The sequence below is a fragment of the Pan paniscus genome, chromosome 2 (genome assembly GCF_029289425.2).
Source record: "Pan paniscus chromosome 2, NHGRI_mPanPan1-v2.0_pri, whole genome shotgun sequence".
Taxonomy (NCBI): Eukaryota; Metazoa; Chordata; class Mammalia; order Primates; family Hominidae; genus Pan; species Pan paniscus.
Genome location: NC_085926.1, coordinates 120,051,681 through 120,072,966, shown reverse-complemented (window position 1 = coordinate 120,072,966; position 21,286 = coordinate 120,051,681). Strand labels below are relative to the sequence as shown.

Sequence of the window (21,286 nt, the reverse complement as noted above, 5' to 3'; positions counted from 1 at the left end):
TTCTTTTTTCCAGAGTTTTCCTGGCTCCTCTCACATGCTGTATGTATATATGCATTTATTTTATAATCATGGTGTTTTCAAGGAATATTTTTACATTAAGCTTTTGTTTAATGTACATGTAAGTACATAATTAAAAATTACACACTACAGGTTACAAACTCAAAAGTAAGCTTCCCTTCCTTATTCCAGATTTCTTAGTTGTCCTCAAAAACAACCATTCTTACTTGATTTTTTATGACTCATTACTGAGATAAACATATAGAAGTATACAAGCCTCCTTTCTCAAATAATGGTAGGGGAAAGGGAGGAGGAGAAGATACAGGATGCGTGAGAGGCTTCTAGCCATAGAGATGTAAAGAGAAAGGAAGTACATTCAGAGGACAGAGCGGGGAACATCAGACCACAAGGGTTGAGTAGTACTCTTGAAGCCAAAGCAGAAAATGTAGACTTTTAAATGAATGTAACAAGCATTTATTAAAAACTGTGCTGCACAAAACATGTTAGAAACTAGCCAGGTGCTAGGAGTCTAATCAAGGCAGGGGCAGGGTACAAACATGGGAATATTACATGGACAAGCTTGTCTAGCATGGCAGTCTATAACCCTTGAGGGTTTACATAAAATAAAGGAACATTTTTGTGGCTCAGGCTCCCCAGAGTTCTCTTTATGTTTGGGCAGAGACTGCCCCATCCCTTACTGATCCCACCTTAGAGCCAGGTTTTCAAAGTCATTTCTCCCAGTATATCTGTCTCTGTATGCAAGTTTCCTCTGGTTGCCTTGAGCAAAAACAATCATCCAACTCAAATTTGCTAGCCCTATGCTGGGCCAGCCCATGTTCCCGTAGGACATCTGTAGGCTAAGTAAGCCCCTGGGTGATCTGCGTCTTGGTCTTCCTAATTCCGTTGCAGCTCTTCCTCTCTCAGCCAGGAGTGGAAAGTCCTAAGCCTCCTTCCATTCATCCCATTATCAAGGTGATGGCTCTCCCTCCCCAGCTCTGCTTCCAGGAAGATGACATCCCAATAACTTAGGTATCACCAAAACCCCTCCCTGACCACCAGGGAAACTGCTGTCTGTCTTATGTCCATTTGGACAGACTATCCATCTGTTGCTTGTTTCAAGACTTGTTGATGGGGTGGACAGACCGGACATTTCATGTATTTCTGTGGATCAAGGTCTCTCTTTTTTTTCTCTCTCTCTCTTTTGAGTATTGTGATCTCTTTTGGTTCTTTCACAGCTTCCCCAGGCCATCTCACTAGTCAGTTCTTCAAGAGAAACAGGGTTCACAAGCTCCGGCATTTTCCTGTTTATTCAGTTCTCTCCACTAGGGCTTGTTGGGTGGGGCAAGCCTCCTCAATATTAGCAACAGCCCAGATAGAAGTGGCTCTAGGTTCTATCTCTGCCTCTCCTAATTTCCCCAAATTTAGGTTGGTCTGCTCATTGTTGCCTGTACCCTAGGCCACCGTTTTCCTTACTGACCCTGACAGAGGGATGAGAACTCCTTAGCAGGGGTAGACTTTTCTCTAGAGCATAGTAATCACACTGTTACAGTACATAGATCTCTATGTTTCAAGATATTAACACTATAAGGTCATAAATACATAAGTCCCACCCAGACTGAGGAGGTAGTTGTTTAGTCACAGGTACACAAGATTCAGTGGGGCACCAGCTTAGAATTCTGGGCAGATAAAAGGCAGTTTTCCAGAAATTGAGAGGTCTATTTAAAAAAAACACAATCTATGAAATTAAGAGAAGAATCTGATCTGGAGGAGGTATTGGTCCTAAATTTTATTTCCAGGTCATGAGCCATTAAGCTGGGCTTGGCCCATAAGTGTGCTCTGAAGTGAAAAGAAGCAGTAAGAGAATTAAGGTCTTCTCTTGGCATACGGAACAGACTTGGAGTTACAGGGAGGCTATTCCACTTAGAGGGAGTCCTGGAGCCCCCTTATTACTCATGGTAATGTCTTTTTGCCTTCTGGAAGAAATCAAAAAGGTTTCCCAGGAACTTACAAAGGAAAGGGTAGAAAAAATGAATACTTGTATGGGCTTTACTCTTTAATTAAAAACATGTATCACTTTTGTCGCATGAAGATGTCTTCGAACTTTTAAAAACACGCTGGGCTTCATCAGATCTTTCAGGTATATGGATTTTTTCTCTGGAGAAATAGAAGAAAAGATTAGGTGATATTTCACATTTGAGCTACTTTCTTTTTCTAGATTTCAATGATAGGGCAGAATAGAGGTTGCCATTGGAACAGCAATGAGGAGAAACAAACTATTGAAGAGAAAGGTGGAGAAGGCAAGAGAAAAGAACCACGGTCTACACTGTCATCTATGCTTCAAGAGCTACGCTTTATTTCTGCCTGGCCCTTCCCATGCCCTCTGCTGGTTCTCTGCTGCCTGCCCTCTGCAGGCTCTTCCAGACCATTTCTGAAACTGAGTGTGACAGGGTAGGCAGGATTTCAGCACCCTTTCTCATTGTCCAAGGGTGCCCGGAATTATTAGTTTTGTTGCTAGAATCACAGTGGTTGGTATATCTGGATTAGTGCTGGGTACTCTCGGTTGTCTCTGCACCCTGGGGGTTATGACCCTATCTCTGAAACCAGGCTTGTGACTGAGGGTTGCTTTGATCCTATGGGTATGCAGTCAGAGCCTTGATATTCCTGAGAGCTTAATTTCTCAGGAGGGATAGAGGTACAGACTATCTGATAGCTTCACGTTGTGAAAGGACTGATCACCATGAACTTTTATGTATTCATCATGCATCAATCATTCTTTCAACATTTATTGAGAACCTGCTATATGCCAGGCACCATGCTAAGTGCTAGCAGCACAATGATGAGCTTAACTGGTATGGTCTCTGCTCTTCATAGGATTTAGTTAAGTCTAGTTTATAGAGTTTAATAAGATAATTACACAAATATGTAAGCATAATCTGGTGTTATTAAGAAAAAGCCAAGGGATCCACATGACACTGTAACAAGTTGACATTTTCTAGTTTGGGAAAGGGTTTTTAAGAAAGTGCTGCTTGAGGCAAGATCTGAAGAATGAGGTAAAGAAGTGGCAGAAGAACATCTAAACAGGGCCATAGCAAATACTAAGATGCTCAGGCTGAAGCAAACATGTTATCATTCCCCACTTCTTCATTTATTCATTCCACACATGTAGGATGCCCACTAATCTAGGCACTGTGCCAGGTACTGGAGTTACTGTGGCAGATCAGATGCAGCCCATGTTCACCACCTCTGAAGTCTTTGGTATTGACTTTTACTTGACCATGACAGAGCTTGTCATGCTTTCTGGGCATTGTGCATTGGATACCCTGTCATCCATTATCAGGTTATTTTCTTCTAGTTCTTAACTAGTTTTATTTTCCTCTCCCTCTCCATTAGTTCAGGTTTGCTGAGGTCTCAACATACGTTAGGCATAAGCCTATTCAAGTAACAGGCACTCTGGGGATTATACCTCTCTCATCAATGTCTCAGGGTCAGGATTTACCTTTTCTTGGTCTGTTCACTCTCTTCCCTCTCCATTGTGTTGGTTCCTGAAAGACACCAAGAACAATCTTCAAAAATGTATTCCTCATAGATACCAAAAGAAGGAAAGTTTGAAAAGGCTTCAAAGTTCTGGGACTCAGAGAGAAATTGTTGTGATTTTATATATGGAAGAGATAGTTACTCAAATGATGCAATTTCAGGGGGATGGGGAAGAAGTTTCTTGCATTCAAAAAGTATATGCCTTCCCTTTCTCACTGTGCCTTAAATTCTAACACTGGAAATAGATTTTTCACTTATATCTCTATGCTGGCTAACCAAAAAATACCATTGGGAGGGGTAATATATTTAGTTTTAGCAATCATTTTGTGATTGGAAGAGTTTCTAATCCTTTTCTGAAAGCAAGGTTTATAAGGAGGAGGAGAAGAAGTCTTGAAGATGTTGATGCCTAAATCGGCTAGCCAGATGGTGCTAAGAATATTACACAATGTTGCATGGGCAAGGCCAAGTGGGAAATTTCTAGCCAGCTAGACCTCACAAAGCCTGAGCTGCTATTGATAGGGACTTGCTACTGACACAACTTGGGATGTAAATTTCTCTAGGCTGACTGTTGTGATGATGCTATTGTCCCACGTAAACCCCAACAGGTTGCTAACCTCGGTGTCCATGGAGGTATTTATAGACCACAAGAATCCACTCAATAATATCTCTGATGGTTTTGTGATTCTGTCTTTACTAAATAAAGCATTCTTGAACACTTCCTGTCACTGGAAGTTCTCTTTTATGTGTGTATGTGTGCATTTAAAAGCAATCAGCTTTTATGAGGCCACAAAGTCATAAGAATGATATAATGGACTTGGGTACTTGGGGGGAAGAGTGAGAGGTGGATGAGGGATAAAAGACTACACATTGGATACAGTGGACATTGCTCGGGTGACAGGTGCATCAAAATCTCAGAAATCACCACTAAAGAACTCATCCATGTAACTGAAAACCACCTGTTCCCCAAAAACTATTGAAATAAAATAAAAATAAAAGATAAAAACAATCAGCTTTATGGAGGTATAATTAATAAATAATAAAACCCAATCATTTTCAGTTTAGAGTTTGGTGATTTTAACGAATATATATAGTCACGTAACCACCACCACAATCAAGATCGAGAACATTTTTATAAGCCAAAATAGTTTGCTTTTCAGCTGATTCCTTTCCCCCATCCCATGGATAACCATGAATCTACTTACAATAGTTTTGCTTTTTCTCAAATTTCATATACATGAAATTGTATAATGTGTATTCTTCTTGTGCTTGGATTGTTTCACTTAGCATAATGCTTTTGAAATTTATCTATGTTCTTGTGTATTATTAGTAGTCCATTCCTTTCTATAGCTTTGCAGTATTTCATTGTATAAATATACCACCGCCAACTGATGAAAATTTAGGATGCCAGGTTTGGTATTATGAAGCAAGCTGCTATGAACATTTGTGTATGAGTCTTTATATATTTTTAAATTTTTTAAAATTTCTGTTTGGTAAATGTCTAGGATTTCTGGGTTGTATAGCAGTACATGAGAGTTTCAGTTGCTTCATATCCTCTCCAACACTTGATGTTTATCAGACCTTTTAAATTTTAGCCATTCTAGAGGTTGTGCAGTGGTATCTCATTATCGTTTCAATTTGTACTTCCCTGATGAGTAATGATGTTGTGACTGTGCTCATCGACCATTTGTGTATCTTCTTCTGTTATGTATCTGTTCAAGTCTCTTCTTCCTGCCTTCTATTAAATGGATTGTCTTCTTACTAATGAGTAGCAATATGTAATTATATACTGGATACAAGTCCTTTATCAGATATATATTTTGCAAACGTTTTCTCCCTGTCTGTGGTTTGACTTTTCGTTTTTTAAACAAAGTCAAAGAACAAAAGTTTTCCGTATTGATGACATCCATTTTATCTTTTTATGATATGGTTTTTGCTTTCTGTGTCCTATCTAAGAAGACTTGCCTTACTTAAGGTTACAAAGATTTTCTCTTCTGTTTTCTTTTGGAAGTCCTTTCATTTTAATTCTTAATATATAAGTTACTTTGTGTGTGTCTAGGTTCATACTTTTTCCATGTGCATATCTAATTGTCCCAACACTATTTGTTGAAAATACTATCCTTTCTACATGGAATTACCTTGGTACCTTTGTCAACAGTGTGAATCTATTTTTGACTCTCTATTTTGTTCCATTGACTGATATGTCTGTCCTTTTACCAATATCACACTGTATTAATTATTATAACTATATAGTAAATATTGAAATTAGGTAGGTTAAGTCCACCTTTGTTCTTTTTTTTTTTTTTTTTTTTTTTTTGAGAGGGAGTTTCGCTCTTGTTGCCCAGGCTGGAGTGCAATGGCACGATCTCAGCTCACAGCAACCTCTGCCTCCCGGGTTCAAGCAATTCTCCTGCCTCAGCCTCCAGAGTAGCTGGGATTACAGGCATGCGCCACCATGCCCGGCTAATTTTGTATTTTTAACCTTTGTTCTTATTTTTCAGAATTGTTTTGGCAATTGTAGATTCTTTGCATTTCCCTATAACTTTTCGAGTAAGATTTTTAGTATCTATTAGAGAGCTTACCAGGATTTTGATTGTGATTACATTTAATCCATAGATCAACTTGGAGAGAATGGATGTCTTAACATCTAGTCTTCTGATTCATAAACATGGCCTATGTCTCCATTTATTTTGGTTTACTTTAATTTCTCCAGTAGTAATATTGTATAGTTTTCAGTATATAGACCTTGTACTTGTTTCGTTAAATTTATTTCCAAGTTTTTAATATTATTTGAGGCTATTATAAATGCTATTAATTTTTTTCAATGTACAGTTGCTTTTGTTAGTATATAGAAATAATTGATTTTGTGTATTGACTTTGCATCCTGTGTCTTTGCTACACTCACTTATCAGTTTTAATAGGTTTTTGATAGATTCCTCAGGATTTTCTACAAGCATGAACATTATCTGTGAAAAAAGACAGTTTTACTTCCTTTCCAATCTGTATGGCTTTTATTTCTTTTTCTAGTCTTGTTTCTCTGGCTATGACCTCCAGTACAATGTGGAACAAAAGTAGAGAGAGTGGACATCCTCCCCACATTCGCCATCTTAAGGTAAAAGCAATCAGTCTTCTATCATGAAATATTATGCTAACAGAAGAATTTTTGGTAGATGTCCTTTGTCAGGTTGAGGAAGTCATCTCGTATTCCTATTTTTATGAGAGCTTTTCTTTCCATTTAAAACTATGAATGGGTATTAATTTTGTCAAAAGTTTTTCCTGTATCCATTGACATGATCATATGTTTTTTTCTTTTTAGTTTATTTATGTAGTAGAGGTTATTGCCTGATTTTTGAATGTTGAGCTTACCTGTGTTTCTTGAATAAACCCCACTTGATCATGATGTATATAGCTAGATTTTAGTTGCTAATTTTGTTAAGCATTTCACGAGAGATGTTTGTAGTTTTCTTTTCTTGCAATGTCTTTTCCTAGTTCAGTATCAGGGCTCCCCTGCCTTCAGAGGGGCCTGGACACTGGCTCCAGGCAGCAAACTAGAGCAATCATAGGGCTTATCTCATTTTTTCTTTCCTTCACTCAGGGACTACAATTTTCTGCTGTCTGTCATCCGATCTCTGAAAACAGTTGTTTCATATATTTTGTCTGCTTTCTAGTTGTTTATGGAAAGAGGGCAATTCCTATAGCAGTTAATCCTTTGTTGGAGGAAGCAGAAGTATACTTCTTCTATACAATTTTAAAGACTATTTATTTATTTATTTATTTAAATTTTTTAAGACGGAATCTTGATCTTCTGTCACCCAGGCTGGAGTGCAGTGGTGTGATCCTGGCTCACTGCAACCTCTGCCTCCCAGGTTCAAGCGATTCTCCTGTCTCAGCCTCCCGAGTAGCTGGGATTACAGGTGCCCACCACCACACCCAGCTAATTTTTGTATGTTTAGTAGAAATGGGGTTTCACCATGTTGGCCAGGCGGGTCTCGAACTCCTGATCTAAGGTGATCTGCCTGCCTCAGCCTCCAAAAGTGCTGGGATTACAGGTGTGAGCCACCACCCCTGGCCTAAAAGACCTTTTAATTGTTAGAAAAGTCTCTCTTAATTCCTTATACCCTCTCATAACCTTCATTCATAGAGATGCCCTTCAGAGTCATACCATCAAGCTCAATCTTTGCATCCCATGGTAGCTCTTCAGATATTTGAAGACAGTATCTCTGTTCTCTCCAGGCCTTCTTTCAGGTGAAGCATCATCAGTTACTTGAGCTATTTCTTAATTGACTGAGTTCCCAGATGCTTTATAAATCTGGTTATGTTCTATTTTTGTAAAGTTTCTTCTTAAAAATAATGGTGTTTATAAAGACATGAATAGACAATTCTGAAAAGAAAATATACAAATGGCCAACAGACATGAAAAAAAGTTCAATATCACTAACTATCAGGGAAATGCAAATTAAAACCACCATGAGATACCACCTTACTCCTGCAAGAATGGCCATTATTAAAAAATCAAAAAATAATAGATGTTGGCATGGATGTGGTGAAAAGGGAACATGTTTACACTGCTGGTGGGAATGTAAACTAGTACAAACACTATGGAAAACAGTATGGAGATTCCTTAAAGAACTAAAAGTAGAACTCTACTATTTAATTCAGCAATCCTACTACTGGGTATATACCCAAAGGAAAATAATTCATTATATGAAAAAGACACATGCACACGCATGTTTATAGCAGCACAATTTGCAATTCCAAAAATAAGGAACCAACCTAAATGTCCATCAACCCATGAGTGGATAAGGAAAATGTGGTAAATATCCCTCATGGAATATTACTCAGCCATAAAAAGAAACAAAATAATGGCATTTGCAGCAACTTGGATGGAACCAGAGACCGTTATTCTAAGTGAAGTAACTCAAGAATGGAGAAACAAATATTGTATGTTTTCACTGATAAGTGGGAGCTAAACCATGAGGATGCAAAGACATAAGAATAATATAATGGACTTTGGGGACTCAGACGAAAGGGTGGGATGGGTGAGAGATAAAAGACTACACACTGGTGCAGTGTACACTGCTCGAGTGACAGGTGGCACCAAAGTCTCAGAAATCACCACTAAATAACTTATCCATGTAACCAAAAACCACCTAGTTTAGTTCAGTAGTTCCCAAAAAACTATTCAAATAAAAATTTTGAATAAGAATCTTATAAATGTAAAAAAAAGGTACTTATAGTTGAATACAGTATTTCAGATGTCTTCAGATTAACACAAAATAAATTATCCTTTTATACCCATGACAAAATAGTCACCATATCAAAAAAAGCCACTGTCAAAAAAATGAAAGCAGACAATTAAAAGGTAGATTCTAAACTTTTAAATTTGCTTACAAATTTAGCATTTTGAAGGGGAAATGTGATATCACTAACTTTCAGTCTTTAAGCCTGTGAATATTTCTGTTTAAATGTTGGTTAAAAACGGATCACGAGGTCAAGAGATTGAGACCATCCTGGCCAACATGGTGAAAACCCATCTCTACTGAAAATACAAAAATTAGCTGGGCTTGGTGGCGCGTGCCTGTAGTCCCAGCTACTTGGGAGGCTGAGGCAGGAGAATCGCTTGAACCTGGGAGGCAGAGGTTGCAGTCAGCTGAGATCGTGCCACTGCACTCCAGCCTGGTGACAGAGTGAGGCTGTGTCTCACACACACACAAAAAAAAATTAAAAAAAAAATAATTTCTTTTGAAAAAGGTGCTTTACCTTTAAGAAATCATTCCCGAAACAGCTGAGACTCCTAGGTTTGTTCTAGGGAGGCAAGTTGTAAAAACCGTTGTTGCTAGGGCATTGTATACAGATTTCAGTCACACAAGACCCAAATGAGGAAGTAAAATTTCAGGGGGAGCTATTTTAGTTTTTCACCCAATGGGTAACCTGATAGGGTGATTTCTGTTTGGGAAAAGACAGTAATTCATAGTTATAAATTCTCATGCCTTATCTGCCCTATTTGACAAAACAAAAAAAGAGAAGAGAGATTGGAAACCAGCTAGAATAACTATGGCATTTCCTTTTTATTCATTTAAGCAGCCTAAACTGGGTAAATATATACAGTTGAGGCATAGAAAAACTATAATGAGAAAACACTGGATAGGACTTTTGGTGCCAAGTTAGTTAGTTTGAGGACTCTCTCCTCTGAGAAAGGTATTAACACTGGAGTAGGAGGAAGCTCCACTTTTGGAGAAATTCCTACCAGTTATCAGTAAGCTTGTGTCTCTGTAGAGGGATCTGCTGTTTCCACATTGGTCTCTTGGCAGAATTCAGCTCCTTATAGTTGCAGAACTGAGATCCTAATTTCCTTAATGGCTGGCTGTCAACTGAGAGCCACTTCCAGCTTCTAGAAGCTACTTACATTCCTGGGCTCATGGCTTCCTCCTTCCATCTTCAAAGCTAGAAATGCTGGGTTGAGCTTCTCAAGTTTCAGATCTCTCCTTCTTCCAGTTCATTTCTCTATCCCGGCTAGGAAAGGTTCTCTGACTCATGTGATTACATTGGGCCCACCTGGATAATCCAGGTTAATCTCACCATCTCAAGCTTGGTGCCTTAATCACCTATGTGAAGTTCCTTTTGCCATGTAAGATAACATATTACAGGTTCTGGAGTATAGGAGGTGGACGTCTTGTGGGGGGCATTATTTTACCTATCACATAGCCAACGCCAGGAGTACCCACAAAGCAACGGTAGATATTGCTGAAGTTACAGAATCCAAATTTACAAATATATCATATCTATAATGGCATAGTTATACCTGTTGCACCTCCCTCCCTACAGTGATAGCAAGGCTTCTCTCTTTGATCAAACTCAGTGGCATGGATGACTGTCTGAATAAATAACTTTTTCTTACCAATATTCTTCATTACATTCTTAGGGGTCATGTATGTGCCACTCAGCCCAATCTGACCATCTCATCTGTACCTACAGAGCTTATTTAACCACCTTCTAACTTCTCTCATGTGAACACACATATCCTCTTTATCTCCCCTATCTAGTCTCCTGATTTTTTTCTGATTGCCTCATGGAGGAAGAAACATCCTTAATCTTTTTCTCCAACCCTTCTTTGTTTCATTTGTAAGCTGATCATTCTAATGTGAAGAAAAATCTAGCAAACAGCTAATTCCCAAGATGTAAGTCACTTCTTCATATTTGACTAATTTTAAATGGCAATGAGGTTGAAAGAAAGTGAAGCTCAAAACTCTCACCTTGAAAAGTCAAAGCCTGGACAAGCATGATATGTCTTTACATCTGTGCTATGAATTTTATACTTTTATATCATAGAAATCTCGCAGCACACTCCATACATTGGCAGTTTGAATGGCTCTGCCACATGCTTTGTGTTAATTTATTTAAATTCGATCATTGCTCCCCAATTTCTTATTTTTAAAGTACAGCAGGATGCATTGAATGACTGCTAATGTCATCCATCTATTTTCTAGATAGATTTTAAAAGCAGTATACTGAAAAACAAGATGCTGGCCAGAGGCAATACTCATCTTGTGCTTTCTACCATAAGTGAGTTAGAAGGTTACCTTAATTATTAGCACCAATCAAACTAATTACTACTGGAGGCAATTACTGAGATAAAGTCCAATCTTAGCTTAGAACCAGACCAAACTACAAAAAGGCATGGCATTATTATAAAGTTAGGGACCACTTTGTCCCCATTAAACATTTTTATAACAGAAGTCAGTGGGGAGGGTGTTTGTAATAACAAAACTATTGGACTAACTCAAGTGTCCAAAAAATGAGGTTGGTTAAATAAATAAATTATGGTGTATCCACAAAAGGGAATATCTTGCAGCCATTTAAAATGATGCTGTAGAATGATATTTATGACATTGAAAATTGTCTTGCTACATTTAGTATAACAAAGTTAGAACACAGTACATATATTATCCAAATTGTGAAAAATAACCCTTATGATAATCCTAATTACGGAAAACAACATAGATTGATACATAGAAAAATCTTAAAGATAGGCATCAAAAATGTTTGTGTAATCATTTTTTCTTATTAGTGGAGTTATAGATGATTTTATTTTTGGTATATATGATAATGGATATGTATTACTTAGAAATTAGTTAAAGTTAATATTGTTTGTTATAAGTCAATGGGCAATAATTCATCTAACTTATTTCATAAGAAACCTAGATTTTTTTAGAGACAAGAAGCTGATTCTTGTGGTCATTTAGCAAATATCCCTGCTTAAACACCACCAGGTCCACAATCTTTAACATTTAGGAGTGGTTTCACCATTTTACTTTATGTATATGTCACAGTAACCTCATGAAGTGAGGTAGATAAAGCAAGTAATAATCAGTTTTCCCTGGAAACCAGAAGTACATTTGTAAACCAGAGGTTAGAAATGTCGCCTTTCTTTGAAGTCCAAGAGCAGCATTATCTGCTACTGCCAGTCTGTATAGGCTCAAAACTCCAAGGGAAAACCTTTTTTCCCAACAACTTCCTGACTTTTTGCCAGTCTAGGCTCAGCCAACAAGCTCCAGAAGGCAGCCAGCCGATTGGGAAGTAGGTGCAAAGTGACAGTCTGTGGGGAGGACAAGGACTCACTCACCACATTTATAAGAGTTGCGAGGCCGCTTCTTCTTCTTCCATTTCCATAGAATTAGACAGAAAACCATCACACATATAATAACTGTTGGAAGTACAGCTGTAATCCAAGGAATGTGGTCTGGGGGAGGCTGAGGGTCCTCAAGCTCTACAAATGACCACAAATTTTCAATCAGCCAGGAGAGTCATTTACAAAAGGTTTCTGCTAGCTGCTCTTCTCTTTATTTACCTGCCAGCCTCTCTCCAGGGCTCTAAGGCCAGAGAAGCCTGAAATCCACAATAGGAGGCCATAGAAAGTCCCAGTCTCAGGGCCTCAGCAGCGACCTAAGAATCGAGCTCATGCCTCTGGCCAAATGCCTGGACTGAGCTGCCATGCCTTCATGGAGGTGGGGATAACACCGACCATGATCAGGAAGAAGAGGGTCAGCCTGGCCCGTGATTCTGGAATCTGGGTGAGGTGTCTGTGCTGAGGCTCTGCACGTGCAGTCATTTGTGCCGTGCCTGCTATCCTGCCCCCCTCTGCAGTCAGTTCCCAAGCCCTGAAGTTCCTCTCGTGATGATTCTTCTGTCCACTATAATCTCCAGACACCTCTCTCTTGGACAAATGGAACAGCTTCCACAGGCCCCTAACTCTAGTTTTCATTTGCTTGTTTGTTTAGTTTTTTCCTACTGAGGTCACAGCAGGTTTCCTCTGCATGGCTTTCAGCATATCTCATCTACTGAAAAACCTTTGATGTTTCTTCATGCCTTGAGGAATCTTCACGCCTTCAGGAACTACTTCCTTACATGAGAACTCCTAAGTTTCTGGGGAGTTGGAAAACAGGCTTTGTGGGGAAAACTTAGAATGGAGTCGCCCACTTTAAAGACATTTTTGGGAACAGTTCTGGTAGCTAATCCCAAATTTCAGGAAAATTAGGACCAGCTGATCTATTAGCTTAGCTATAATTTGTAGACACATGCCCTGTTTCTGGGATGTTAAGAAGTTGTTGGCATTGCAGGCCATATTTAATCCCTTTTGAGTCTGTCCCAGTCTATTCCACTTGAGCCAGTTTGGCACTCCCAGTAAAGGGGGTTAGGGGTTATACTTACTAACGTGGAGGCTGCTACCTTTTAACATGCAAAAAAGGCCCCTTGACTCAGGGTCTAACCTATCTCTGATCAAGCGATAGAATGGGAAACCCAGAGAGACAAGCCCCATCTTCCTGAGGCAGCTAGAGCTGAAACATTTCTGAAGATGGGGGTACCTGTTGAAGTTTGGCAGAACAGTAGTTGAGAAGCAGCAGGAAGGTGAGCCATGATGAGGTTATAGTGGTGGCAAGCCCCTGTTAATTTGTAGACTATGGGAGCCGTAACAGAGGGCCCTGGGGCATGTCACATATGGCCATCTTGTGGCCACCAATCAAACTAATTACACATTGAAGGAGGTACTGAACTTCAGGCATAGCTTGGAGAGGCTTCTATCTGGCCAAGAGAGGATACAGGAGAAGCAACTGGGACAGGATGAGTGGCTCCACCATTTACTGGATTCTCAGAGGCTGAAGTGTCTGAATAGGAAGAAGTCAGTAGCAGGAGATGAGACTGGCCCAGTTGTAAAGTTGGTTCATGGGGACTGGCCCCGTGGGCTGTTCACAGACCAAGTTATATCTGAACAACAAGACACTGGGAGAAAGGAGGTGACAAAGCCAGGGTATGGAGCAAGGAGTTGGGTGGATGTCACTGGAGGGGGCAAGCCAAGAAATCATCGCTGGAGAAGGGGTCAAGGTAAGAAGAAGGCAGATGTGGGTGTCAAGGTCAGCACAGGCAGTGATGGGACAGGGTAGATGCAGACCACCTTTATTCCAGGAGGGAATCTTGCAGTTACAGCTTCTTAAAAGAGGAGTCAAATATAGACACATGCCCTCCTGGGTAAAGCCAGGACTTTAAAATGTCAGGCTCCTATTAGTGGCTACTGCTTAGTTTCAATCCTTTCCTCCACTGAACTTGTCCCTGAAGAATACTTGTGAACACACAAGCATTTCTGCCTCCAAGGCTTTCTTTGACATACCTCCTGCACTTATGTCAGATACAGCTAATCCACTGTGGTCCTCTCACCTGCTTAGCCCAGATACTGTCTCAAATTTTTTCAGCTACGGAAGTCACCACAGTTTTGGGAACCTGTCATCCAGAATGCCCTCCCCTCCTCACCACATTTATTAACCCCAATAATTTATTTTACATGTTACAAGGTACCCCTTCCTTTAGGAACCATTCCCTGACCCTCAGGGATCTTGCCTACCCCTGAATGCCCATAAAACTCATTACCAGTCACTTTTATTTTAAATTTAGTCAGATATTTCCATGGAATAAAATTTAGATTCCAATTCAACCTTTTAAAAATCCAGTTTTTCATGTGTGCACATTACAGGGTTCTGATTCTATTGGAAGGTCCTCAAGGGCAGAGGGGGTGTCATATCTTTTTGTTTTCACTCCTGTGACCAATAATGTCCCAAATGGTTCTATACTCACAATAAATATCATTTGTATGTCTGCATGTATGCATGGTGTGTGTGTGTGTGTGTATGTGCAAGCGCATGTATGTGTTGTAATCAAAGAAAGAATTCTAGCCTGGAGGAATCCTGTATTTTTTAATCAAAACTTCAGAATCCTCCATCCAAAGGTAAACCAAGAGACTGAGTCAGTTTCAGGGCTAAAAGCATATTTCTTCAAGTGCAACATAGGCTCGTAGCCTCCTGGACCCTGCATCACTCAGGAGAAGCAGGAGACCTCCATCTGGGTCCTTCCTAACAGCGTCATAAAATGGCCCAGTTGGAGGTTTCCTAGCAAGTCGGGGACATTGGATGATCTGCCTTAAGCATTTGTGTATAATACCTGCTGAAAGAAATAGTCTTGGAAAACAGCTTTACCTATAGAGAAAGGTGAAGATAAAAGCCGCGTCTTGTCAGTTTCCAGAATACAGAAGATGGTCATATTGCTCGTAACATCAGGGAATGAAACAGACAAGCTGATGGAAACGTCATACAGTTCTGTGACATTATCTTGAGATTTCTGCATAACACCATCATACTCGATAGTTGAATTCTTGGTTCTTAGCAAAACACTCATCTTCTTAGGTTCTGGGTAACCGTGTATAGATGAGCAGGTCAAATTTATGTACACATTTTCTGTTATATTAGAAATTGGTACTATTTCAGGTTGACTGAAGTTAGCTGAAAGCAGAAGAGAGATACAAAAAAATCAATCTAAGTTTAGATGTATCTAGGAGGGAATAGCAAATAACTGGGTACTTGATCTGGGGCTCATTGGGGCACACCTGGGAGCCTCAGGGTGTCTAAAATGTGACCCTCAGCCCAAGGTGAGTGCCACATAATGACTTCATGTTTATTTTTCAACAATAGAGTTTGCGGCCATGCTTACTTCCTGCTTATCCAAATCAAAGGGGTGCTCTCTAAGTGACAGGAGGGCTGTAATTGAGTCACCAAAGATTTACAATGAAGCCACTGTTTCCAGGGAGTACAGTCTTTGGAAGGAGAAGTGGTCTGACTCTAGGGCCCAGGTGTCCCATGGGGCACATTCCAGCTCCCCAGACTAAGAGCAGGAAGGGATTGAGCTGGAGTCTCACCAGGAACTGACAGAGTTCATGGCGCTGAGATGCCCTGCGTCATATCTTTCAGAAACCCAAGCAGGATTGTGGTAAGTGAGTGGGTGGATATTTTGGAATTCGAAATTCAGAACACTGATTTTTGGCATGAGCATCAAAGTGTCTTCATAACATACTCTAAGAAGAAGGCCAAATCCAGCTATTTTAGGGAAAAATACATGATCTTAATAAACACAGTGTTTCTCTTGCCTTTGCCATTCTCACTTTTCTGGCTGTTCGGGATCACTGGCATGGAGTCCCTAGACCTGTGTCATGTGCCTTCTGTCAGAAAAAATCTGTTGTTCTTTTATAGTTACTAGGTAGTTTGCAGGTTCTACAAACTAATTTATAATTTAGTGTATTCTTACTAAAAGGTCTGTCATTTGCATGTCATTTTTATAAGTTTTGCTATATCAGTGTACTATTTGAGCACTCTTCTTGGACTCTATGTGGCCTATACAAGGTGAATTGCCAGACCGTGTTTAGCTTCATTAACAAGATCTGTGAAATCACATGTTGCGTAAGTTAGAGTTTTTCTAATATACATTAAAACAAATACAACATGGCTTTTCAAAATGCTTATCTGTGTCCCACCTAAAACATTTCCAATGGTACCTGACCACATTTTGAAAACACGGATTTAGCACTTGGTTAACTATTCCTAAAGCCCTGCAGCCTAGTTTAAATCACACAGGGTTCAAAGGGAGCAGCTCTCCATTCTATTTTTACTTTTGCTTCTGTTTTACTCTATGGTTTTAGAATAGGTGTTGATCTGCCTTTTCAAGTTTCATCAAAAATTAACCTGGATCCAGTAATACCACACCTGGGTATTTCCTCTAGAGAACTGAGAACTTATGTTCACACAAAAACCTGTACATGAACGTTTACAGCAGCCTTATTCATAAGAGCCCCAAACCAGAAACAACCCAATGTCTTTTACTGAGTTGAATGGATAAACAATAAAATGCTACTCAGCAATAAAAAGGGACAAGCTCGATATGTGCAACAACTTGGGTGAATCTCGAAGGCGCGCTAAACGAAAGAAGCCAGGCTTAAAAGGTTACATACTGTGTGGCTTCACTTATGTGACACTGTCAAAAAGACAAAACTATAGGATGCCCAACAAGGGTTATGAGTGCAGACAGGGTATGACTCTATGAAGGGATAGCCTGAGGGAAATTTTTAGGGTGATAGAAATGCTCTATGTCCTGTGGCGGTTACCTAAATCTATACAAGATCTATACAATCAGTAGAACAGTATACCAAAACAAAAAAAAATAATTTTACTGTGTGATAGTTTTAAAAAAATCTGTAGTGGCATTTAGGCCTTCCAAGGTCTCGTGAAGCAGAGGAGCTGGTTTGTAAGTTTGTGGGTTATGTTTGTTGGGTTTTTTTCCCTTCTGTCTACCAGGCTCATGGTTGTGGCAGCAAACAACTCATAAGCAACCTAGAGGAGGCTGAAGGGAAAACCCAAATGTGTCAGCTGTCCGCTTTGCTAGGAGCTCCAGGCAAAGATTTAGTAGGTGAAAAATCTTGGACCCAAGGAAAAAATGAATGTAAGACATCTGAGGCCTTTATGGTTATATAAACTTTGTGATGGCCAAATTATCCATGGTTTTTACTATAGGTAATTAGCCATATTATCTTTGTTCAATTAGCTCTATTTTTTCCCCAAAGTAGATTTTTACTGATCCTTCAGAAGCAGACCATAAAAAGTACAAAAGACTTTCAGTTCCCTACTCCCAGACTCTACACTCCCTTCAAATGCACTTCCCAGAAGTGGCTGTCCTCTGCCTTCTCTCTATAGACCCCCCTTTTCCCCTGGGCCCCTCAAGTCCCCCTCCAGTGTTTTTCTAACTCATTTGCAGTCTCATCTGAGAAGGCTAAGAATGTGAACACACACCATTGACCACATACCAAGCACTGACAGTTCAGAATTCATCTGGTGGATGCGAATCATTCCTGTGGGCTTTTTGTGATGGATGATACATTGATACAAGCCCTTGTCCTTGATCTGAAGATTGTGAAGTCTCAGGGTCCAACTGTCCGAATCAAAACTTGTGCGGCCCATATACTTGGAATGAACACTGTCAAATTTCTCTTTGCCTAAGTATACCTCATTCAGAACCAAGTTTTCCTGGTCCTGCCAAAATACTACTAGCTCACTCAGTCTTTGGTTTTGAGAGTTTGCAAATTGGCATGGCAGGTCTGCAGTCTCATTGAAATAAGCTTGAATCTTCAGGGGAGCAGCACCTAAAAAAGAAGGTTAAGGATTAGGGAGGGAGAAACAAGAGGAAAGGGGAAAAAACCTCCATTTCTCTTTATACGATACCCAGATACTATCTTATCAGTAATCATGCTGAAGAATAAGATATTAAGCTCTGGAACTGTGCACATCTGCTTGGCATCTGGAGATTAGGACCTTTGTCCTTGCTTCACTGCTGACTAAATGTGTGGCCTTGTACAAACTGCAATCTTTATGAGCCTCAGTTTCCTCATCTGATTAATGAAGTGGTTGACTAAATGTTCCAAGGGTCTTTCTAGTACTGTGGTTCTGTGAATTTAAATTGCAGGACAGGGAAAAACCAGTAGAGTTAGACAACCCATTCACCCACCAGTTACCTTCCTATAACCTTAATTTTAGTTCTCCTCACTGTAGCTGTTACAGGTTCCATAACTTCTACACCATCACCAAAAGCTTTCCCCTCCCCTTCCATCCACATATTCCTTGGTCTGCTATGGTGAAAAGATTGCTGATAATGGTAATAAATTATAGCCCCCCTTTATTATACTTCATTAGTTGGGGAATCACGTTGAGTAACATCTTTGAAATTCAAATAGCTCCCTTTACAGAACTTCCCCTATGACTGCTGCTCCCATGGCCAGCACTTCCAAGGATGTCAAATGCTTTAGAAATGACTTCGATAGTGAACCAAGGCCTTTATTTTCAGTGACCTCTCTAAGCTCTTTCAGAGATCAGAAAGAGAACTGGGCAAATTTGATGGTTGTTTTCGGATTGTGGTGGTCAATGACCATTTAAGGCACATGAGTGAAATGCTGAAAATGAATCATAGATGGGCAGGTGAGGATGTGCTTTGGGAGTATTGGGGAAACCCCAGGCACCACAAACTTGCTGCTCCCAGTATGCACTGACCCTGGACAATTTTACAACCATAGACATCATGCTGGAAGGGTTGAGAGAAAGGCTTTAGTCCTTGAGGACACTTTGGGGTTTGTGGGAAGGATGTGGGCCACCCAACTACTTAAATGTGGATGATCACAGGGTTTGTGTAGGACCTTTTCTAGGTTACAGAATTACTTGAGACTTGGCAAAAAAAAAAAAAAAAAAGTAAGCAGTGGTGGGTGAGAAGTGCGGGGGTGGAGAGTGGGAAGGCTGTTTCTTACTTAATATGAAGTTAGATGCCACCTTGGAGAGGAAGTTAGTGTAAGTTCTAAATAAAATTTCATCATTCAGGATTTATGTGAAGGCATGTTGACATTGAGGAGGAAAGGGAGGAGATGGGTTGATGAGAGAGATGAGAGGAGCTTCATTTGAAGAGTTCTTAGTGGGGGAGTAATTAAATTGATGTGGTTTCTCTTGAAAGAGGGAATAGAAGGACAGATAACAGTGACATGCACTTGTCAAACTAAACTGTGTACAGAGTGGCCCAGTGAGAACACATAATCAAGGGGTTGGTGGTGGTCTTGAACTCTTAGGGAAGCAGACAGCAGGCATCAGTGGGAGTTTGCACAAATATGAATCACTGCCTATTTCACTACACTCACTAGGACCCTGTGAAGTACTTGAGGTATAAAATGCACCACCTGTAGAGGATGCGTACCGGTATTGGAGGGAGGAAGGAAAATCTATATGCGTACCCTGACAGTGAAAGGGAGACCTAAGGAACATTTAGTGTGTTTATGAATCACCTTACAAGGCAAACCTGAGGCTTCTGCATCTTCTTTGCTGAGCTCTTAATGTAATGCAAGAGTGCCCCCTACTGTAAAAGCTTCTAGCATTGTCTCTGAGGAAATACTGGTTTTAGTCTAAATTGTCATGTAATATAGGACAGATGACCTGATGGAGAAACCAAACACACAGTTAAAAATTCTGCCAATTAACAGTCAATGTTATGTTATTACTCAGCTGTCAGTTGTGTCTTCTGGACCTGGAAATGACTTCGTCGTTAGCTGCTTCTGTCTTCTTGATTTACATATATATATATATATATATATTTTTTTTTTTTTTTTTTTTTTTTTTTCTGTAGAGCCTCACAGTATCTACTTTCCTTCCCATCCATTCTGTCCACTCACAGACCAGTCTAACTCCGCTGACCCAGGCCCCTTCTCCCAAAGATTACAACGGCTTTCTCTTCCACTCATCGAGTGCTCCCTTCTTCACCTAGCAACTGAAAGTGTGATGTATGGACCAATGAGATTCACGTCACATGTGGGCTGGTCTGAAACATGGAATCTCTGGCCCCACCCAAGACTTACTGATTCAGAACCTCCATTTTAACAAGAGCTATAGTTTGAGCAGCTGTTGTAGAGAATCTCTGCCTCTGTCTCCAGAGTGGATCACAGAAAATGACATGAAAATTTTTTTTCCATCCATCCCTCCTCAGACTCCCTCTCCTCCCCATGGGGTGGAAATCACTTTGAAATCCATTCTGAGTGGAACTGAAAGTATTTTGCAATTTATACTCCATAGCACCTCACCAACCACTGGCTTCCATGATCTCACACAGAGCCAGGCATGGGGGATGCTGCTAATCCTTTCTCTGACTAAATGGGGAAAGTTTGGCTCAAGGTCTGTGATCACCAAATGACTTCAGGCCTTCCATTTTATGACCCCAGACCTCAAGCCACCTAGCAACTGGACTTACTGGGACTCCATAGGTGGGTAAGCATTGAGAATCTCTCCCTTCCCCAGCACTTGGGTAAGAGGAATGGTCGAAGTCTAGTTACAATGGGTTGCTATGATGTCAGGAACAAGTCGCTCAAGAATCCAGCTAGATGCCTTCGTAATCAGCTGAAGGAAATTGTTTCAAAGGATAATTAAGGACTTCCTGAGCAATACACTCTACTGTTGGAATGCCACTCAAAAACTGTAATTTGCTAGCCTTACGAAGTCTCTGACCCCACTGGGACTTCAGTGTTCCCTGGCTGCTATCCCCAAATGCATATCTTATATGTTTAAGAATTATCTCTTCTTTATATTCCTATGCTTATCTGTACTAAAAAAAATTCCTTCTTTTACTAAACTTCCTCCAAAGTTTTACTTGGCCCTTTGGAAGCCTCATTCCATTACTTACTACAAGGAAACTCTCCCACATCTTTAACCCCTTCATTGACTGTTTCCCTGAGGTTATTATTTCAGTGAAATCTGGCTTCACCCAAAGGAAGCCACTTGCTCCAGCCCCAGCTACTGTTTGTTTTATCACACTTTGTGGGGACTGTGAGCAACACCCTCCCCTTTTGAGGTGCCTGACTTTCTCATTG

At 40.2% G+C, this 21,286-nt stretch overlaps 1 protein-coding gene across 2 annotated transcripts in view; it reads right to left on the bottom strand.

Annotated features, from left to right (window-relative positions):
• Nucleotides 1-455: 455 nt before the first annotated feature.
• The window catches only part of CD86 (CD86 molecule), a 65,760-nt gene continuing 44,929 nt past the window's right edge, over nt 456-21,286 (bottom strand). For both annotated transcript variants that reach the window (XM_003825185.4, XM_034957179.3), the window contains 5 exons: nt 17,702-18,037; nt 15,051-15,353; nt 12,152-12,295; nt 3,494-3,539; nt 456-2,151 (listed from right to left, as the gene is read on the bottom strand). In XM_003825185.4, the coding sequence (XP_003825233.1) occupies nt 2,055-2,151; nt 3,494-3,539; nt 12,152-12,295; nt 15,051-15,353; nt 17,702-18,037 (926 nt within the window). In that variant the 3' untranslated portion in view covers nt 456-2,054. The remainder of the gene's footprint in view (nt 2,152-3,493; nt 3,540-12,151; nt 12,296-15,050; nt 15,354-17,701; nt 18,038-21,286) is intronic.